The sequence below is a fragment of the Monomorium pharaonis genome, chromosome 7, assembly GCF_013373865.1.
Source record: "Monomorium pharaonis isolate MP-MQ-018 chromosome 7, ASM1337386v2, whole genome shotgun sequence".
In the NCBI taxonomy this organism is placed as follows: Eukaryota; Metazoa; Arthropoda; class Insecta; order Hymenoptera; family Formicidae; genus Monomorium; species Monomorium pharaonis.
The window spans coordinates 2,422,538-2,444,582 of NC_050473.1; the positions used below are offsets into that span (position 1 = coordinate 2,422,538).

General features: G+C 41.6%; 1 protein-coding gene across 9 annotated transcripts in view; it reads right to left on the bottom strand.

The window, feature by feature from the left end:
* Positions 1–22,045, bottom strand: part of LOC105829490 (teneurin-m) — a 533,228-nt gene that overhangs the window by 369,258 nt on the left and 141,925 nt on the right. For all 9 annotated transcript variants that reach the window (XM_036289433.1, XM_036289435.1, XM_036289432.1 and 6 more), the window contains one exon: positions 5,953–6,038. In XM_036289433.1, the coding sequence (XP_036145326.1) occupies positions 5,953–5,968 (16 nt within the window). In that variant the 5' untranslated portion in view covers positions 5,969–6,038. The remainder of the gene's footprint in view (positions 1–5,952; positions 6,039–22,045) is intronic.

Genomic DNA, 22,045 nt, shown 5'->3' on the forward strand with positions numbered 1-22,045 from the left:
GCGATCAAATTGAATTTCCTACATCCACTTCTTTCTACTCGTTGAGAGCGGGGCGGTCGAGAGTGGCTGAGGAAAAAATCTCACGGGATTTTCCGCGTTCGAGATGCGTGCGTTCGAGAAGGCGATCGCGAAGTAACTCCGACGTCCGTTCATCCGCCCGCATAATTGATACATCATCATCGACGGACATTTCCACACGCAATGGCGTTATCTCGATTAAATATCATTAAAAAAATTAATAACGTACAAAATTTCGCGCGCCAATAACGAGTAACAAAAGGCCGCGTTGCTGCAACAATTTTTAATTATGTTAAACGTCAGTCTATCGGGGAGACACTTCGCGATGAACAAAAAGCCCCGTTATTTCCCAACGGAATAATAGCTTTCGTTTCCAGTTGAACGGCGGGCGAGTTGACGCGCGGATTGACCCTCGATTGTTCAAAAAAAAAAAGAGAAGAAAAAAGTTCCGAGAAAAATACACAAAAATTGGCAATGCTGCGAAATGATCGGTCGCGTGTGTTCGCGTGGACGTCGCGTACCAGCCGCGACAACATTGCCGAGCGAATCCGTTTTCGCGCCCGGCTGTCCGCGGCAGATTTTTGGTGCGGGTACGTTATGGGTCACTCCGGGTGGCGGACAGTTACGTCGACGTGGACAATCGATGTTAGCTATCAGTTGCAGTTTGCGCGGGGCGGTTATGCCCGGGACAATTGTTATTGACAAATCGTAATGTCGGTCATCAGTCATGACTATGACAGGGCACCTGCAGCGTCGTGCAGTGAATGGCGCTGTTTATGTTCACGATATGCGTATCCCTCGCATAAAGGCGGCTTACGCGATTCCGGAGGAATCGTTGCTATAATAAATATTTGCGCGTTCTTTATCAGAAGAGTTTCCATTCGTGACAAAAAGGGAAAAGATACAAATTTGTCTGAATTATATTTTAATATTATACTTGATTTTTTAATATAAGGTAGAGAAATTTTATTCAGTACAAATTTTATTCATAATCTGTCCACTTTATCCTTATATACATTATAAACATATTTATTAAAGTTTTACAAATTACATATAATTTAATTAGCCGATTATATGTGGAATATACGGATGTAATATCTATGTTACGTTTTGCAAAATGCGCTCATATATTTTATTAGTCTTAATTATATAATACAAGTCACGCTACTTCGTTGCGTTTCTACAATGAAGAATGGAAAACAAGGCGAACGCATCAGGGAATTAGTCGCGTTGAAAATTGTTTGTACGAGGGACACGCTTGCCATTGTAAAATGAGTGTAAAGGCACCTCGACGTCTAGATCATACTGGTACACGGAGATGCTGCGGAGTAAAAGTGAGTTTTTCGTCCCAGGCGTCTGACGAGCATTAATTACGGACGACGCATATGTCGACGGCGTTATTGGCATTGTTATTCATGATCACCGGCGGGATCCTGGAAGGACGGACGCGACAGACCGTAACAGACCGCCATAGGTGATCCTGGTCTCCGAATGCTGCGACGACCTCCTGACACTTACGATTAGCGAATGTCTGCGGCGTGTTTCCCCAGTTAGACACGTTACACGCTTTATTATCATCTCGAACTGACAGTCAGCGACCTCTGATAAATGATGACAAAGTCAGCCATCTAATTTATGTATGCGATTATCCGTAATATGTCTAATAGTTGACTTTATCCAATTTGTCATAATAGGACGATGGTACTTTAATTTTAACTAGATTATGTCTGTTATTTCTGCTATTTGAACGCGTTGTTTTAAAAAAATTTTATTTTTCCGCGCGCAAAAATTATTTTCCACAAAAATGGAAAATAATTTTCAGTTTAATATATCTTGGTTAAGCAGTGAAATATTAAAAGAGATATCTCTTTTTCCAATTTATTACTTTTACGCACGAGAGACTTGTGCAGATTTATGTATAATGGAAAATTACGCTTTGAGCTTAATATGATAATTCTGATACATTAAAAGTCACATACATAATTTCAATATATTAAAGGCAATATTTATCGCGTGTTGTCATGCATGCATATTTAACGTACGGATTACGGTGAGAGTTCTGACACAGGAGGTGCCCGAATAAAATTATTGCTGCCAGACTTAGAAAGAAAGGGGAAAGAGGACAGTAGGTATACTCTAGTGTGCTGTAAGTAAATCGGGCAATTCAATGGTGAAACGATCGCTCTGAAACTTAAAAGACCATTAAGAATTTAATGTTTACTAGCTGTCATCCGTGAAAATTTATAAAGTGATATAATGAATGTTAACTGAGAATACTAATGCATTTTCCGTGTAAAAAATTTATATGAAGATATAAAATAAGACAACGGATTTATTTTCACCAGATTTAGTTTGAAAAAAAGTAAAAGCTGTTTTCAATTATTTATAGTTCAGAATCGATACTTCGAAACTTCCGTCAGATAAAGATGTACAATTAATTGATTTTAAAGTTTATACGTAAAAAAACATCGAAAATTCAAGTTTCAATTCCGTATACATTCATGCAAATCATCAAATTACATTATTTATGCAAGCCTGTACAAGCCCATTCGAAACCTTATGTACACTCTGGTTTCGCATTAAATTTATATGGTTCAGAGAGTAACTCTGATAATCCACATTCGAAGCCGAAATTACGCGTAGTATATAACGTAGTAGAATTCGGCGTTCAGTTTCGAATTATCGGCCATTCTCGAGTGCATCGATAGAATCCATTGTTGGCTCATGCACTCAAAGTGGAAGCGACATTCGCTCAGAGACGAGCGGAAGACTCTGTGCGACGAACGGACGGACATTCGGAATCGTGTACGAGCTTAGACTAACCCGCTCCTCTACCGAAATGACCCCCGCTCTCTCGAGTCGAGGTTCGATGTGGCTTTCGGGGGAACGAGATATCGCATTATTCCCGACTGAATGGGGTAAATCAGGGTCTCGTAGAGTTCCAACGTGGAATCGGCGGTTCTCTCGGATCGCTGATGTCGAGAGGATGAGGGTTAGCTGGCGGCAGCGGCTGCCTTGGGAATTCAATTATACCTACGGAACAATGGCACCCGCGCTGGTAATGAAGGGACCGTCGCCGGGAGGTCATCAGATTACGTGGTATTTACAATATATAAGCCGGATGGTTGGCGGATGAAGAGGCGCTCCTGACGGCATTTCTTTCTCGCAGCTCGACCTCCTCCCACGAGACGCGTCGCATAGAGAGAGTTAATTCGTAAGACGGCGGTGGATTAGCGTCAATTTTTTAGACAGCTATGCGGAGAAAACGGTTCACATTATAGAAGGTTCTTTCAGCACGATCCGTGCTCTACTAAGATCGCCTTTCATCGCGCGATTTCGCGCGCATGCCGTTAATTAAAGACATTTATTCCGTTCACCTCCCCTCCGTCCGTTCCCCCTCCTGCTACGGCGGCATCGAACGGATAGTTTCTGTCCGAGTTATTTATCGCATTGAACAAGTAGATAATCTCTCGCTTTGGCTCGTCGCGCTCGGGAACAATTCCTCCGTGAATTTACATCGATAAACGCGACGCGCGTTACGACGCAGACCATTCGATGCACTCTGTAGCGCTGTAGCGCTGCAAATTGGATGAAATGGTAGCTGGGCGAACGCGCTATTCGTCGGCAACGTGTTACGCGATAACTCTTGACACTAACGTTGGTTTACGGCGGACACTCGTTCGGCGAACGGTTCGAGGCAAACGCCTGAATAAATATCGGTTTTGGCGCGAACGGGGTAGAGAAAATGTTGCTGAGCGGGGAAATATTTAGTCGTCTTTGGCGAGGACGCAGAGAGAAGGATTCGCAATTACGTTAAGGGCGAGAGAAAGCACGAGGGGGTGGTCTAACGGTCCTGGGTCTCTCGCTCGATCGACCATGCGTTTAGAACCGGGAATGGATTCCATCAATAACCTCTTTAAAACGGGCTAAATTCATTATCTCCCCTGTATTCGGCGGTCGTGCGTGTCGGCTTTTCTACATTTCCTTTTCGTCTCTCGAAAAGGAAGTTGCGATCGCGTTGTCGATCCACCGCACGAGGAATTGCGGCGATACCCGAGTAAATCTACCCAAGGTACATTAACGATCGCGCTCGTCAATCTTTGATGTGTGAAGAAAATTGAAAAGACAAGCAAAGTTGTAAGGACAATTGTTTTTTTTTTTTCCAATTCCACGCTATTTGCCCGTTTTAATTTATTATTCCTTTGTGCGTTTCAATTACGAAGGCTAATCAGTTCCTTTGTCTGTGTTTAACATCGTCAAGCAAGGTTGAAACACGCGAATGATTTATTCTCATTTCTCATTCGCAACACTCGTTTATTTTCGCCTCTTCTCGCCATGCACGGCGACGAGAAAGAAATATTCTTTCGGTCGGTATTTATGTACGTTCTGTGTGAGATATGTTTAAAATATTCAGGACTTGTTTAGTGAAGAGTATTACCGCAACAAAAGAAATACAGAACACTGTCGCTCCGCGACGCTCTCCTCTTTGTGCGTTGCTGAAGATCTGGGGATTGGAATTAACATGGGATCTCCGGAGTGCGTTTCCACTGAGGGAGAATCGGGTATCTCGTTAATATGGATTTCACTAACGATCCGACTAATTTGTGCGTTCTTTTTCATTTGGAAAAGTATCCCTCCGTAAAATAGTAAACGAGAGAAAAACGCTGAAAAGACGTCGCAAGGACAAAAGATGCAACGAGGGATCAGTGTTTGTTGTACATCGACTGTGAATCCGCTCATCCGTGGAGAGCCTAATGGCCGACTCAGCATACATTTGCATGTGAATGACCAGAAAGATGCTTAAATATTACAACATGTCCCCGTGCGGCTCTTCTAGTGGGCAGATAAACAAGATAACGTCCAATGTTCAAAATATTAGAACAATTTAGATCACGAGAGGAGGAAGAGAACGTTTTGACGAAACGACATCACGTGTCACTGCACTTTCGAGATCATTGGCTATCTAATCCGACGTACACATGAAGTGCATTCATAATCCGACATTTTTTATAAATTTTTAAAATAAAATTTGGATAGTTTTACGTTTTTTGTACAATAAATTAATAAAAAATTTAACGCGTCATTATTGAATAACTTAACTTTAAAAACTATCTTGAAAGAAAAGCTGGCATATCATCAAAAACTATATAATAAAATGTGATAAGACATCATTAAATTTTTCGAAGAGAAATCTCGTCAATTAGAAACACTTTGTCTTGTAAAAATGCTACTTCTTAAAATTTTTTTTTCTTTTTTAAGAGGAAAAGCTTTTCATAAAGATGCAATAGTAAGATAATTTTCTCACGCTTTTAATGTGTTCGAAACATCGCGGTTATATAATTTATTCTGATTGCAAATTGGAGAGCTTAGCGTTCTGTCTATCGATCGTTCTGTACCGACTAGACGATGACACGTTGGACACGACAAAGTCAAAACCTGCAATCGCGAAACTTGGACCGTCGATTAGGCGATCCGTACACGTCTGCATCGAGTCGTTTCCCCTCGTTAAGGAATGTAGGTGGATGAGAGGGCGAAGATGGCGTGCGGATTGCGGAAGCAGTCGCGAGCGTTTTCGCGCTTCGCAGCCGCAGCAGTTCGGAGTTGCCATTCGGAGCACGTAGATTGCTAACCTAACTTGTTTAGCGGTTTTAGCGGTATTTGATTAGTTGAGTGAATTTCCGAACTGTTTCAGACCGCCGCCCGCTCACTTGGTCGGGTTGGAAATCGGACGAGGACAAACCTTCGGTGAATTCGATAGATACACGGAGATATCGGTGACGTTGTCTCTCTCTCTCTCTCTCTCTCTCTCTCTCTCTCTCTCTCTCTCTCTCTCTTTCTCTCGTAAAGTAAAAGCGTCTACTGCCGCGAGGAGTCTGGAGATGTATTTCTACGTTATATTTTAGAACGTAATATTATTGAATGAAATTGGCTTACCTTGCGAGTAGTTCATGTCCTTCTTTCATGTACCTCGATAGTCACTCCTTGTCGGAGTCGCGGCACACACAGGGATAAATCGTCACCTGAAATGAGCGATAATTGAATTAGAATGTAAAGTAAAAAATGTTCATTAAATTTGAAGTCTTACTAATTGTAAGTTAGAATTATCTTTAAAGTAATATCTTTAAAAAGACGACAAATATGAACACGTGTGACACGTTAACGGATAAAGGGAGATAATTTCAAAAAAATTTCGTTTGTAAAAGAAGTGACGGTGTATATATCGTATATTATCACATAAAGATGAGAGAGAGTGCTTCATCGGCAATCACAAAAGCAGGATAAACACGGGCATGGATAATACGTTGATTCGATCACAGGTAATCATACGTTTGTCTCGCATAGCCCGGCATAGCGTAGGAATTCTCGGTATTCTAACTATACATATATCCAGGCGTTACTATGGTTGACGACGACGTTGGATCAAAGATAATATTGGTTCGCAGTCAGGGAATGGATCGGGTGTTATATCCGTGTTCGAAGTTCGCTCTTCGCGACCGCAGCGATTTCGAGGACGATAGCCGGAACGTGAAATAAAGAGGATATTCGGCGGTGGCGGCGGCGTTGGCGGCGACGACGCTGACCCTCGCGAGTAAATTAGTTCCGGAAACTATTTCCAAGCCGGTTTAACGTCCGACGTATAACCAGCAATTCCTCGTACGTAAGCTCGGAAACTCCCCTCGCCTATACTGCTGCTGAGCTCATTCTGAAAACGTATAACCGAGCCAATCCTTTCTTGACGATGACGAAACGTTGCATGATATAAACGAGATACCAATCGTAATGGAATGCTTCCTCACTGTTTGAAGACGACCAAATCTAATCAACATTATTTTGAACTTAATAATTTCACAGCCTTTTTTAAGCATGATTTTGTTAAAAAGTTAGCTGAATGTAGATTGAAAAATAATTTCGTTAGACTATAAAATTAATTATGTAAACTAAGTTTATTCCTAAAATGCTAAAACTTTTTGCGGTATCACGCTTGAATCGTGTCCTTCATAATTATTGTTATAGCAACAAAATTACTGTCAGATTTATATCCAGTAAAATCTTTTTAGATATTTTAGTAAAATTTTAGTTCTTTTATAGATCCGAAATGATGGTACAAGCGAAAACACAGATTGCACGCAGTTATCGATTAGGTAACGCTGGAATACCCGCTTTCCTTTTCCCTTTTCAACGATTGGAAATCGAGAATGGCGAAGGTGGTTATGTAGAACCGCTAGCGAAGACCGTTAGCAGCTTGCAATGTACGAGGACTTATTACATAACTGAGCCAATTTTACCGCAAACGGTTTGTCCATCTGGCGAACTAATTAGCAACTTGTGATACAGAATGGTGCTGGCTCTCTAATAACGGTACGTATTGGCCGCGTTTTATTCGGCATATATGTAAGCCATAACACACTTGTAATTTCCTCCTAACACCCAACGTTAATTGCGTTACCGATTTATACTACCGATAATAATCCTTTTGCATTACTGTTTAATGCTGATTCGTAGCGCTGCGCGGCGGAAAATACGCAAGTAGATCGCACGATTGATATGACCGCTCTTTCCAAATTATCCGTAATTATATTGCGCATCGAACCGTGAATGCATCCCACTAGCAAACATCCTGGCAATGTGCGCCACCAAAGTACCTGGAATACCTCTTGAGTATCGTAGAATTAATTGCAACATTTCGTCGAACTTTAGAAACGTTAATAAATCATATTCGTTGCCGCGCCGGATAATAGTTTCGGGAAAATTTTGACACAGGAAAATTTTGACAATTTACGTGTAGATACAAGGTACAAAATAAATCGCGATAAAACTCCGTATTCGATAATAGATTTAAAAACTTCACGAGCAGTTCGCCATTACATGAAACACGGTGCTTTTAGGCTCCATTATTTCTTTCGAAAACTCGGCATTAACGGTGGAAGAAGAGAGTTTAAAAATGTATATCAACGCGGGAGAAAATATCGTGATTCTTTGGAAAGGGAGTAGATTCGTTCAGTATGTCTATTTGGGGATATTTATTCACCGTGACAGATTCCGCTGTTCGCGCGACAGCGCGCGGGGAGGGAGAAACAATTAGAGTGAAGTGGCCAAAGTTTTCTCAGCAAATATCACTTACGAAAATACAATCGAGACTCGTCGCAATCGAAGGATGCATTGTGAGACCGTGGAAAATGGCGGTCGGAAATAATCGGATAATGTCGCTCGCGCTAGGATGTCTAGATGAGATGGGGAAGCGCCGGGGAAAACGAGAAAAATAAGAGACGGGAAAGACACTCCCGGATACGATTCGATACGCTTAAGATAAATTGATACGAGATGGATTATGAACGAAATATATATACGGCTGTATGAAGCACGACGAATGGCTCAACCGTTTGGAAGTAACAGTCGATGAAGGAAGTAAGAACTGCTGTTAGGAGATTATTTTGGCTTTGCCGAAAAAAGAAATGTATATAATATCTCGAAAAAAATCGTTTAACTTCAGGCAAAATTTTAGAGAAAAAATATTATCTTCTTAATGTAATATGAAAGAGCAGCATTTTGTGAAAGCGTTTGTTCAAAAAATATTTATTTAACATCATGAAAAGTATGAAATACAAAGAATGATATAAATTTGTAATAATATAACTTTTGAGTATATTTATTCTTCAATATCAACAGATAATATCGCGCACGAAAATGTTACATTTGAGAATGGAATCATTTTAAAGGACTCGATAAAGGAATATCTTGTGCGCGAAATTTTGCCGAAGGTGCGGGCCGATTAATTTTCATGAATCTTCGAGAGGTAGCGCGCTTCAGAGGTGCTCGCGAAATGAATTCACGGAAGGCATGTAGAATTCTTTACCGGGCCGGCTATTCCCAGCAGTATGAGCGAATAAGGTCTGGCCATTTGCAGAATAAAAGGTCCGGGAAAAACCGTCAGGGACGTAGGGGGCATGTATGTATCGGTACAGCCCGTTACGATAGAGCCAATGCAGTTCGCGCGGTCGCTGACGTGCGGCCGTGGGATAAATTGAATTATCATAAAGAAATTGCGTCCGAATATTTCGTCCGGTTCGTACGCTGAACGGTGAGTAGATGAGAAGGCGTCGATAGCTTTTCCAATATCGCCGCGAGCCGCACCGGGAACCTGGGCACCGGGAATTTTAAGAATGGAGACTTTTCCTCAGACCTCTGGCACACGGACGTGCACAAACACCCCGCTTTAAATCCTATATACGTACGATATTTACACTCCTGCAAAGGAGCCAACGGAAGAATCGTGAGGTAGAAAAAGAGAAATCGGTTTGCACTTCGAATCTTTATCACAATGTCGATTGTCTGGGCCGTTTCCCCGTACGAGAATGTACAGGCTGAAAAACTACCTTGAACAAGTAGGGTCAATTTAGTCATGAGTATTCTTGAAGCTATTTTGACTTCATTTTGATCACTTCATGCACGATTTGGAAATTTGGAAATTTCGTGCCGACGAATCGATTGGATTAACTTTTCCATTTCAATTGAACGGCGTTCTTGTTCAAATCAGTTAAAAAATGCAAACAATAATTAATTAGCTTATATAAATATAAAATACAAATATATCCTTTTCATATTAGATTATAAGAGACTTAATTGTTGTTATAAGAATAACGATGCTTTGACGTAGATATAGATAGAATAACGGTTTAATAATTGACGTAGAGATATAATTTACATGAATTAAATTGATACATTATCCTTTCGTATATTCATATGCAGCGATATATGATACGTACTCGAATACCTTGGCATATCGATATATCGCTTAATTTTAACTATATGAGCGGCATGTATAATGTAAGCCCAATATCCTAGGACCGGCACATAAGCGGACGCCATACATTGCATTCTGAGCACAGGCATCAAATATCCGACACCGCCATTATACGCTCATTTCAGGTTAATACTCGACTGATGCTGCTGCATCAATCTAACGACTGATGGTGTCGGACGTTAAAGTTGGCCGCCGTTGAGAGCTACGTTGCCGAACGCATTATCGGTCTTTACCAAGATTACCGTGCAAATAAATGAAAAATATTCATTTCTTCAATTAAAAATGTCGAAATTGTGCTGTAAAACAAAATAATATTTTTGTCCACGTAACTTACACAATTTTTTTCCTAAGAAAATTTTCCTAAAAAAGATGTTTCAGTTATTCTATGTTCTGTGTCTCATACTGAAGAAATAATATTCTAATAGACTTTTCTGTCGATATAATTGAACTTTATGTCAATAACCATCATTTCTGTCTTTTTATTTCCTCGTTATATTTCAGAATTGAGGCAAAAAAAAAACATTTTCAGGCAATTAACATCAATTTATATTAAATTACACCGATGTCATAGTCTAGCTTTTGCATTTTTTTAAAGTTTAATTGTTATCATTAAAGTATTCATATATACACTCTTCTATAACAATTGCTAACGAGGAAATCTAGTGATACGTACAGTTTCCACAAGCTTCCTCTTGAATTGACATTATGTATTATTACGCCGCAGCGGAAAGACCGAATACGAACTTATCCGGGGAAAAAGAAAAAAGATTAGGGGCAAGTTTAAAGGTCGTCTCATAAGCGAGTCATTTCGAAGCCTCTTTCCCCTGTTGTCGGCGCTGTTCTCTGCCGCGAGCTCGCCATCGAGGAAATAACTGCGAGTCGTAAAGTCTCGCAAACCACCCCCTTCGAAAGTCGCCGTCGTCGAACCTCACCTCGGTGGCGAACGCCCCCGCGTGTACACCCGCGCTCGTAATTCGTAATTTAATTTCAGAATCCGTCGACTCGGTCGCCCAAGTTGGCGTGTGGCTGTGTACACCCATGTGCGTGTATGTGTGTGCGAGAACGTGAGTCACTGCCGGGTGCAAAAACCAGGCGAATCGTTAAGTAGCCGCGCACCCACAAAATTGCGTATGAGCAAATGTCACGTATGTATATGTAGATGTCGCATGGGGCTGGGCGCGTACATTGGGACGCGTCACGAACCCTCCGGGGGTGCGCCAAGGGGATGCGAGTTGCATCCAATTCATCATCGCTCACCCTTTGTGCCGGTCGCGCCGGCGACGCGGTTGTCCCGTTGGATTGCGCGAATGGGAGAAAGTAAATTCGTCACGGTATATACGATTTGTATCGCCGTCGCTCGCAATTCGCGCGACGACGGGTGATTTCTTAAGGAATCCCGTCCACGATTTGATGCACAGGGATTTCATATTGCAGTAACGACGACGCTCTTGTCTGAGTAGTCTGAGTTCTCGAGACTTATCTATCTAAGTCATAAGTTGGCAGTCACAAAGAGCAACGTGGGAGACAGAAAATATAGTGGTTGTTTGAAAGAAAAGGATTTGCAAGCTGTAAGCGGTTAAAAACTAAGAATACAAATGCGCAGATATCTTGTTTGTGCTTAAGTAGAAGTCTGATTTGAAATTTAATTGAAATTTGATCATGACTTCTTAAATCGTTATTAAGCTAATATTTACTGCAAATCGTTCCCGACAATATTGATTTTCGTATTACGAAATATATTTAACAAATAAATACAGTTTTTATCAATTATTCGGTGTACAGAAATTTTAATTGATTAACAGTTGTATAATAATTATGTGTGAATTCTCGAACTAGACTTATGTATATATATATCATATATGTTTCATAATAATTACTAATACGAGATAGAATTATGTTATCGAATTTTGATTGGCTGGTTTATCAAACGTACTATATTGCCTGTTTGTTATTAATATTGGGTCTGCCGCGTTAACTAGTTGATCCAGATTTCGTAAAATTATTAGGGGTTTCCTGCGGATGCAGCTTTATTATCTCGCTCGGTCTAGGGCGCACTGGTGTACCGAAAGGCACACCTGATTAAGAATGCACCCTTCTAACGGTGTCCATGACCCGTGGTTAGGGCTGGTGACATTAATAGCAAGCGCCGCCGACGATCCAACCCCGAGGCTTACCGACGTCTTATATTTAATTCAACGCCACCGCTAATTCACTCCAACGAATATTGAATTATTTTAGGATACGTGGAATGTAACGTCTTTATTGTTAGAATTTCGCTTTATCACGGCCGGAACAGTGGCGAGTGAAAGCTCATTTGTTACGACGTAACGATGCGTCAACAAGCTGATTAAATTAAATGTTAACGTACCTCACATATTAACATCATAGCTTCAACCCTTTAGGGGACGGAAATTCTCTTAATTTTCGTTATCGATTATTAAAATTCAGAAAACCTTTTAATATTTTTGATGCTTGCATAAAAGCAAGCGTTTTTATTAACTCATTTATTTATATAAAAGAGAATACAGAGAATAAGGTTTATACGTTTCTATCTTACGCAACGTGTCACTCCATCACATAAGCTTATCGCCTGCGATATCTTATCACGTATCACCGGTATTATTAACATTATTTCATTCGTTTGGATCTCGAAATAAGCGCCGACATACATCGCGGTGAGTTTATTGCAACGGTTGCGCAATGGAGTACTGTGCCGTGTCACCGAGCACGGGAATGATCGCCGATATTTTTCTCGCCGAGATTATCCCTTCAGGGGTGGCTCGTTTTTTACTCGTCACAACTCGTCGATCTTACACTCCTCCCCTCCCTGAAAATAAGCACGTATCGCACGTGGAAGAACGAGAACGGAAAGAAGAAAGGACGGTAGGAATGGAAGGGCCCAAAAAGAGGATTACGCTTACCATTTCGGTCGCTCCCTGCGAGGTAACCCACCCCCCTCCCCCAACTCTTCTTTGGTTGCCTTTCCGACACAAATGCTTTCCCTTTGTATTCGCCCCAACTCGATATCGTTTCGCTGGCGCCTTCCACTTCGCAGCGATTTCCAGACGGCGCGAGAAGACGCGTCTGGCGGAATACTAATTCAGGATCGCAAATTTACAGCTTCTTAATTTCGTAGGCAGCTTTATAAAACGGACCGGGCAACGCGCGCGCGCGCGCGCGCGCGGGGCGGTCCGGCATGCCGAATCGGAATGTAACGGCTTCGGCGCCAGCTCTTTTTCCTACTCCTCGCTTCCTTCCTCCGCGCTATTACGCTCAATCTCTCTCGCGCTGTCGTTCCCTTCGCCTCCTCTCAGCCCCCCTTTTCTCGCCCCTTTCTCCATCCATTTTTCTCCCTTCTACAGAATACTAATCGTACGGCTGTGGAATAATCAAAGTCGTGCTAGGGAAGCATGACCAGAGAAGCCGAAGCGTTCAACGAGTGGACGTAGCGTCGTCTTCCCTGGTCGCGACATCCCCCTCTTTACTTACAATTTCGCATCTGTGATTCTCGCTGCGGCAACTGAAAACTCCTCCAGAAATATTAATGCCGCCTTGGAAAGTAATCTGCATGTAATGTGATAACTATTATCCCTAAGCGTGTCGTTGAAGAAACGGGAGAATCACAGTCTGCCAAAAGTACAAGCGCATACTATGCACTACGTTTGCACTTACGTCATATAAATTCGTACGGACTAGAATAGCACGTTCATACATCACCGTCAGCCGAATTATGCACTTTCAAATGCCGCAATAGTTCAGGCGAATAAACGCATTAACATTTTCAAAGAGTGGAAATACCAAGTGGAAGCTTCCATTTTTCTGCGTTCGTCCGCTTTTCCGTCCGTGGACGGAAGAATACGGCTCGCCCCTAGGAACGAGAACGAAATTTCAGTTCTCGCTAGCGCTACCGGGGGAGAAACGATTCCGCCGCTCTCGCTCAATTATTTCAGGGCACTCGCGGGTACATGCGTACGTTACGGAGTGATGGATGACGCGCTCAGAAACCCTTCCGCCGCCGTCTCGCGCCCTCTCAGGCCGGTTCACTCACACCCTCCGCCGCCGTACTCTTGCGTGACTCCCCCGCCACGAGGGATGCCGCTTGAATAATTACCCCCACGGCGCACTAAACCCGCGTCTGACTACCTGAAATCCGAGCACTGAATTCGCCAGACCACGGCTGCCGTACTTTAAGGCCGTGCCTTGCTGGTACTTTAAGGGCGAGTCTCTAATTAATACGCGCCGACCGTGCCCGCTGCTGACCAGTTTCGCAAATTTCGCCGCGTTTCGCCAAAATGTAAATCGTTTCTTTGGCCGCCGAGGGCTTCGTTAATCAAAGGCGGATGCCTGATCTGGCCTGCGAACGACGAACGGTTTCTAAAACGTCACGACGATTAAATGGAGTACGAAGGAGAAAATGCAGGCTCATGGACCTTTCGAGAGGATCGTAATTTATGCTGATAACGTTATGCCATTAAAAGTAATGATATAAATGTTATTATGTCTTATTGTATATATAGATATCGTTCTACTTTTTATCATTAAGATTCAAACATCAAAGCATATCGTAATTACAATTATTCGATTAAAATGTCAAAAGCCCAAAGCAGATTCATTTAATAACCATAATTTCTAGCAAGTTTTAGGGCGATCGCAAGGGATTTCATAACGGAGGGCTGTATACACATGGCGATCAAAGCAATCGGTATCGCGGTGTTCCCGCTATAACAGGGGTGATCGTAACTGGAAATTCGATTTTGTGTGGAAGCCTTTTTTTCAATCAGTGTTATCGGCCAGTTCGGCAATTTCATCATCAAAGGGTGAATAGTGAGGAGGGGCGCGTAAGAGTAAGGGTGACAGGAGACAGATAGGTGTAGAAAAGGAGACAGCCGCGCGGGATAAAACACACGCGGGTTGACGTCGAGCGATTCAGCTCTTGCCTCCTCTTTCGTCGGGGTTGAAAAAGGACTGGCGACGGTTTAGCGAAGGGCTGCAACCTTCTAGACTCGAAGTCTCGGCACGTCGCCGATGAATGGTCTGACGAGACTCTGCGAGACTTTGCGAGACAATCACTGGGGAAATCTGGGGCCCTGCTGATCTACCCTGCGTCCTCGACTGCCTCTCGGCTTCTCTCTCTCTCTCGCTTCATCCCTCGTGTGACGCGACCCACTGCTCCGTCTTGCACCCTTTCATTTCCCGGGACACCGTTGTCTCTGTCTCCCCCGTCTTGGTCTCACGTGTATGGCACTGGTGACATTTAATCGTACGAACGAGTCGCGATTAAATTTCTCGCTTGCGCTGGAAGATCTCCCCGAGTTACTGGCCCCAAGGTGCGGTGCGACCTTTCTGAAGAAAATTGCTGCGAGTGTATACTTTGACGAACGACTTTAAGAACTATTAAGCTAAAAATATCGGTGGGATCTGGCGGGTCACTGCAGATTGAACGTTTCCGTGTCTCGGTCTCTCTCTCTCTCTCTCTCTCTCTCTCTCTCTCTCTCTCTCTCTCTCTCTCTCTCTGTCCGAAATATAACATGAAATTTTCTCGGATAGGCTGCCGCGTTCGATCTATCTGTTTTATCTCGAATTCTGCTTTACGTCAGTTATCAATAAAGTAAATGTGATTCACATATGTATTTTCACATTTGTGTAAACGGAAGTTTACATGAACAGAGACGGCGCCCTTTGCATTTCCACTCTGCCGCAATTCATTGTCCTAACGACGTATTCCTTTTCGTAAGCCGAGGCGAGGGTAAACCAGGGTGCTACCCTACTCTCTAATTCTCATTGATTCCCCGGCTAGTAAATCGCTGAGGCGGAAAATTAAAACTCTGGTTTCCTTGATCACGCCAACGTCGGAATGAATAGAACACACGACGCGACTCGTAAATAGATACTTTTTCTTTCTTTGCCGATAGAACGTTCCGTGTATTTTTTCTTTTACTTACTTCTTTCTACTCTCGTGGAATACTTCGGGATTTGAGACATTTCTGAACTCTCTCGAGCTGCTGAATTTGTTTCTAAATAAGACGTGAGAGCTTGAGAATAATACAAGTATTAACTAGACTGTGTTTAGAGTTTAAATATTGATGCTTTGAATATACATAATACAAATAATGCATATTTTAATAAAATATTACTACATTTTACTCATAAATTTTATTCGTATGTATGCAGAATTAATTTCATGGAAATTATCCAGGAACTAAAATTAATTTAAGGAAAGGTTTCAAGTTAAGTCGAACATTCAACACATCTTTCAACACAAAGTATTTAATTAATCGATTTGTTGTACGCATTTTATGTGCCCAGCAAATATTTTCATTTTGCATAAAATTACATATATTCATCGTACTTTTACGTACAGAATTCGCCGATACAAATGATTTCACTGTTCATTTCCCTTGCTTACAAAAAAAAAGAACGCTCGAAAACGTTTCGCCACGGAGCAGTCTTCCGTATTCCGGTAACGTCGATAATGAGTGCAATTAGCACGCCTAGACGATGAGGCAACCGCGTGAACAACCGACTCGATTATCGAGTACGCTCGTTCAACTTGTTTCACGCTTTGCGAGTCGAGGCCGGGAAACGAGCCATTCATACCGTGCGGTTGTAAGAAGAGAAAGGTAGAAAACGGTCTCGCTTAACATCTTCATCGTCATAAAGGTACGTACACAATGGAGAGAAACGAATTATTCGCTTGTATTGACTAATAAAAATGACGCGAGTACCGTGAAAATTTTTAAGACATTACACTCGTCGTTAATGTAGTTGTTTCGCTATCTTTTCATCTATTTTTTTTTTTTTCTTTACGTCTTTACAAGTATTGTAATCCGACACTGCGGTTTGACCGCCTGTAAACCCGAGTGAGAATCTACAGGCCTCCCGCGAAGGGAGTATCCTTTTCCGGACCACGTCGTTACGCAAGCATCAAGTATCCCTTCGAGCGAATTTTCGAGGAAAATATCTCGACAGTCAGTTTCGCATCCAACGACGATGTTGGCTGGGACGTCGAAGGAAAAAGATTGGATCGGAACAAACACAAGAAAAGTATATAATTGTGTGTCGAAGGATTTAGATTTTAGGAAACGCGGAGTTTGTGAATCAACATCAGTTCAGGAGATCGGCACATTCTGTTTTCATATTTTTCTTAGATTAGCTTGTATAAGAGAAAACAAATTCGATAAAATTTTAAATTAAAATACTTTATCTAATTTCCGATTCTCTTATTTTGCAGTTTGCATGAACGCCGATGTTGTACTAGTTGTTTCGATAATCATAAATTATACACTATGATTTTGGTAACCACTTGCCGGACGATCGATGCTTGTTTCGACGAAACGATGCAAGCCATTACTGTTAAGCTTCTCCTAAGTGAAATGCACTTTAACGTTGTGACGTAGCGACCCTTTTTGCAGCATTACAGATAGGACAAAAGAAAAAGAGGCGAACGGTGTAGAAAATAAAAGAAGGGACTGAAGAGAGTGCAGGGAAAGCAAGGCGAAGTGTATGTATTTCGCATACTCTATACATGCGTCGTGACAACAAGGAAAATTAAGAACTTGCAGCAATAAATCAGTTTACGGAATATGAACGGAGAAGTGCAAAAGTTTATCCGTGGCACAATGGAAATTTATTACAGTAATTTTATTTATCTTTGAAAGATTAAAGAAAATTATTTAATGTGAGAAAATGACAACGGGCTATAACATGTTAACATTGCAAAACTTGAATGCATTTTTCATATTTTGGGGTCTGTCGAACCGTTGCACTACTGTGTCTATATACTTTTCCCCAATTCTTCTTCTTTGTGCTCTATAACACATTTCCGCGCCTCTCCATCTCCCGGGGCATTTTGTAGCAAAGAAATGTAAGAGCGTAACATGGCGATCGAGGTAACTCTACAATTTTTATACATAAAATCGTAAACCTTCCTTGTTTGCGGATATCCTGAATATTTATTCTTCTTTGTTCTACGCTTTTGTTTCCGTTTCCACTATGAACTTCCTTTGGCAAGTCTCTACGCGATGTGGATTTGACTTTTCAAGAATGTCGATAGAGAGCTAAAATCAACTGGCAAAGGAATCGACATCTAAGATATTGCACTGTTCTTTGAGTCTACTAGTGATTTATTGCAAGAGATTTCCTCGATGATCTTATTTTAAATAAAACTCGAATAGATTAATCGTGTGATGAAAAATCAGCAAATGGCTAAAATATCAACTTTATTTACATATTATAAATAAAGTTATATACAAATATATGTATTACAATATATAAACCATAAAATAATCTAGATTTTTCTAATAGATATGTAAAAGATTGGTAATAGTAAGTGCAAACGTAAACTGAAAACGAATAAAATGTTCTTCAACAGAGTTTACAACCGGTGGACTATTTCTTCCGATACGTCCAGTCAGTACATCTTATTCGGATTGCGAAGAATATTCGGTTCGGGATAACAAATCGGTCGAACTAGAGGAATATATGTGTGTGTACGTATTCGAGAAGCTGCTATGGCTCCGATCCTATGCAAATCCGGAAAATACCAAGCTCGTAATACTCGTCGAAACGTCCATTCTTGCAAAGGGCTCTATTTAAAATCGATTCGACTTGCCTTTCGAACTTTATTTCTACGTACTTTAGGATTGTAGACTGCAATCCTAAGATAGACGTACGATAGATTGCACGACACACAATTGCGTCATAAAAAAGCTATGACTTATCTAACCCAACTAACTTATCTAATATAGAAACTCAATATCGCGTAATTAATAATTTCATGATTAATAAAAATAAAAATTCTACTTAATGAGATGTGTATAAATTTATAAATTTATATACGTTAGCGCGAAAAAAAATATTTTCTTAGAACACCTAATTCTTTTTATGATAAACTTGAATTATGTTAGTTAAGCTTATGTTAAATGTTTTATTTTTTCCTTGGAAATTATCCAGATACCTTCAAGCTTATCACTCATTATTTGATCATAAACACAGTCGATACAGTTCACTCGATATCAATGCAAGAACAATTGTGTATTAGTCGTCGTTTTGTTAGGAAGTGCATGAATGCGGATAGGGTCAAAGACATCTTGTCACGTCAGCCATGAATTTTGAAACAGTACTGCCGCAAGCCGTCTGCAACACTGAATTCGTCAACGGAACTCGACAGAAATTCGTGTTTGGTGCAGACGGGCGTACGCGAAACGGCCAAATTTGCATTCTTGACCGCACAGAGAACAGCCCGTCGCGCGGCCGGCAAAGCGGTAGAGCAAGGAGGTGAAGCTAAACTGGCACAAACGAGCTAATTTGCTCTCATTAGTGTGACTGCGTACATTGTCCTCGTTATGAACGGTGGTGTGTTAATTACACTTACACGTTGTCCGAACAGCCAGATAATGCATCCGGTCGCCAAGGTACCGCGTCCAGCGTATGTATCTACAGACGAGAAAGGGCGATCTTTCATGTCACGCGGACCCTTCCTGTCATTTCCGAGTTAGAAGCAACGCCAACTTTCAAATGAACGTTTTCGTAAACCAGCGGAAGCTACGTTTGCATACCGAAGTAGGAAATAAAGTTTATTTCTTAATACTATGCGTATTATTTCCAGTAAAAAAATAAGCAAATAATTTTCAGACTTATGGTTGAATTACTTGCGAAGAATTAATAGCGTTTTAAATAATTGATCATAATATTAAACTTATACAATTATCAAATTATAGTCTTTATACATAGTTTATGTTAATCAATCCAGTGAACCATCGTGACCGAAGAATCGCCCGCCAGCGCGGTATGAACGAATGGTCAATAACCCGTGACTGCCGCGTCCCTTTGCGCATGTATTCCCGCGAGAGATTTTTCCTCGCTGTTCCATTTGACGGAGGAGCACGTCGTGGGTAACGCGTGATAGTCGCGGCATCGCGTCGCGTTTCGCCTCAACTTATCCTTTCATGCCACGGCCGAGTTCCACGAGTTGGCGTGTAGGCAAGAGAGCGACGGGGGATTTTAGTTGTATTTTATTCAGCCACTTTATTCCAAGACTTGTCGCAGTTTTACATTTCCATCGGCTGCAGGCAGCATGTGGTGCACCGTCGGCTATTTCTACATACACGCGATACGCAACGCTCTCACCACGACGACGACGACGACGACTACGACGACGACGACGACGACGACGACGACGACGACGACGACGACGACGACGACGACGACGACGACGACGATGACGACGACGACAGCGGCGGCGTGGCAGCAGCAGCAACATCAACTCCTCTTCCGTTTCCACCCGGTTTTCGCGGGCCACTTACACACCGTCACCCTCGGTTGCGACGGTGCACAACCGTCCTCGACACTCCATCTTCTGCTCCTTCTTTCACTTTCCGCACCATCGTCTCCAACGCTTCTCTTACTTTTCCTTCGCCTCTTCCTCTTGTCTTCTCTTTCTTTCGTCGCTCGTGACTCCAAGAATTTTACTGGCTCCCTCTCCCTTGACGTCCACCCTGCAGACTTCATTTCGTCTTATATCTCTCCTTCACCTACTCTTCCACCCCTTCCTACCGTGTGCCTCACAGTTTTCTCCCGTTTCTGTCCCCCCGCGACACGCCTTCCTCGGTATCTTCATTACGCAGCTTTGTCACTACTCAGCGAGCTCACTTAATTCGCATAATTCGCGCAATTTCTGTCTTTCCGACACGCCCTTCTCCCTTCGTTTTTTCGTTGTCGCGCCTCCACGAGCGAGGGTTCTTTCGAAAGCACAGCAGGCGCCCAGTACCGTCTATAAAATGAGATTTCGGAAGATAATATTTTCTTGAGGACGGTGAATGAGAAATTTAATGATGTTTTTTTTCATTTTCAACACGTCCTGTTGCGATAATATTGCACGAAAATCTTAGACTTAAAAACAATTTTTAGCTTAACACATTAAAAATGTTCCTTGTTTCTTAGATGTAAATAAAAACCGCACTGAAAGATATGTAAAGAGATTAAACTCAAATATCTGCTATTATTATTCCAGAAATATATTTGGGATGCATATCGAGCGAAGGGAAGAGAGGAATTGCAATTCTTTCTCAAATCAATGTAGGCAAGAAAACATTTTCTCTGAAAGACGCAACGTCTTTAGTGCTTTACCTGCTACGGTATTCTTAGTCATTAATGATGGGAGACGTGCATCTCGAGTACCAAGAGGATTTCTTCCTAGGAACGAGAGATTTTCCTGCATCTCCTCTCCTCCTCTTCTCTCTCTCTCTCTCTCTCTTTCTCCCCCATCACTTCCTTCCCTCGCTCCGTTTTGTGCACCATGCCTATTTCTCTAGTTCTCTCCTTCGTAGCGAGTCTCTTCTGCTTTCTCTCTTGGATGGAGACGTTGCGGTCGCTAAATGGATTCGTGCGCATTACCGCGTCAGTCTGAATGTGGCTCAACCCGTAGAGTAGTATACCCTTTTTACCCTCCCATTAGACTCGCCGCATCTTCGCCGATACACGCGAGCATGTGCAGCATACCATACATCGAGCGTATTAACAAGTTATATTTAATCGAATCGATATCTATAGCATACTCCAAAGTTTATTTCGCAGTGTGTGACGGACTATGTTATACAGCTTGTCCTAGTTTAATTCGCGCTTTCACTATAATTCGTTATATTCACCAACTCGGGGGTTTTTCCACCGCCGGCCATAAAATTACAGACAATTTTCAACGCCGAACAGTCTCAACCATCTGCGCCGCAAAGTTTCGCGATCACATCATAGTGGCAAAACTCTCCACCGTATTTATCACACCGAACGTTACTGGCTTTGTACGCGATACCCGAAAATATCGTTGAAAATAGGAGAGATGTGCATCACCATGATTGGTTCAATTCGCGGTATTGCTCATGCATCGTTGTTCTTTTATAAACTCGCTGAAAAGTAAATCGATAAACACGTAGATACTAAAACTTTTATCATTTTTTATTGCAGTAAAAGATATGATTGGTTTACTAAACTTTTAGTATTAATTTTGCAAATACATATATATTTAGATTATTCTTACATTAAAATATTTTCCGTATTTAATATTTTGTAATTTAGAAACCTTAAATTTTAGATTTATATCAACAGAGAAATATTCGCGTTTATATAATTCTTTTAAATATTTACGAAGTATTTCAGAAATAAATTGTTCAATTATCAATAGAAGAGTTACAGAATTGCATTGATTAATCGTATCATATATTTTGAATATAA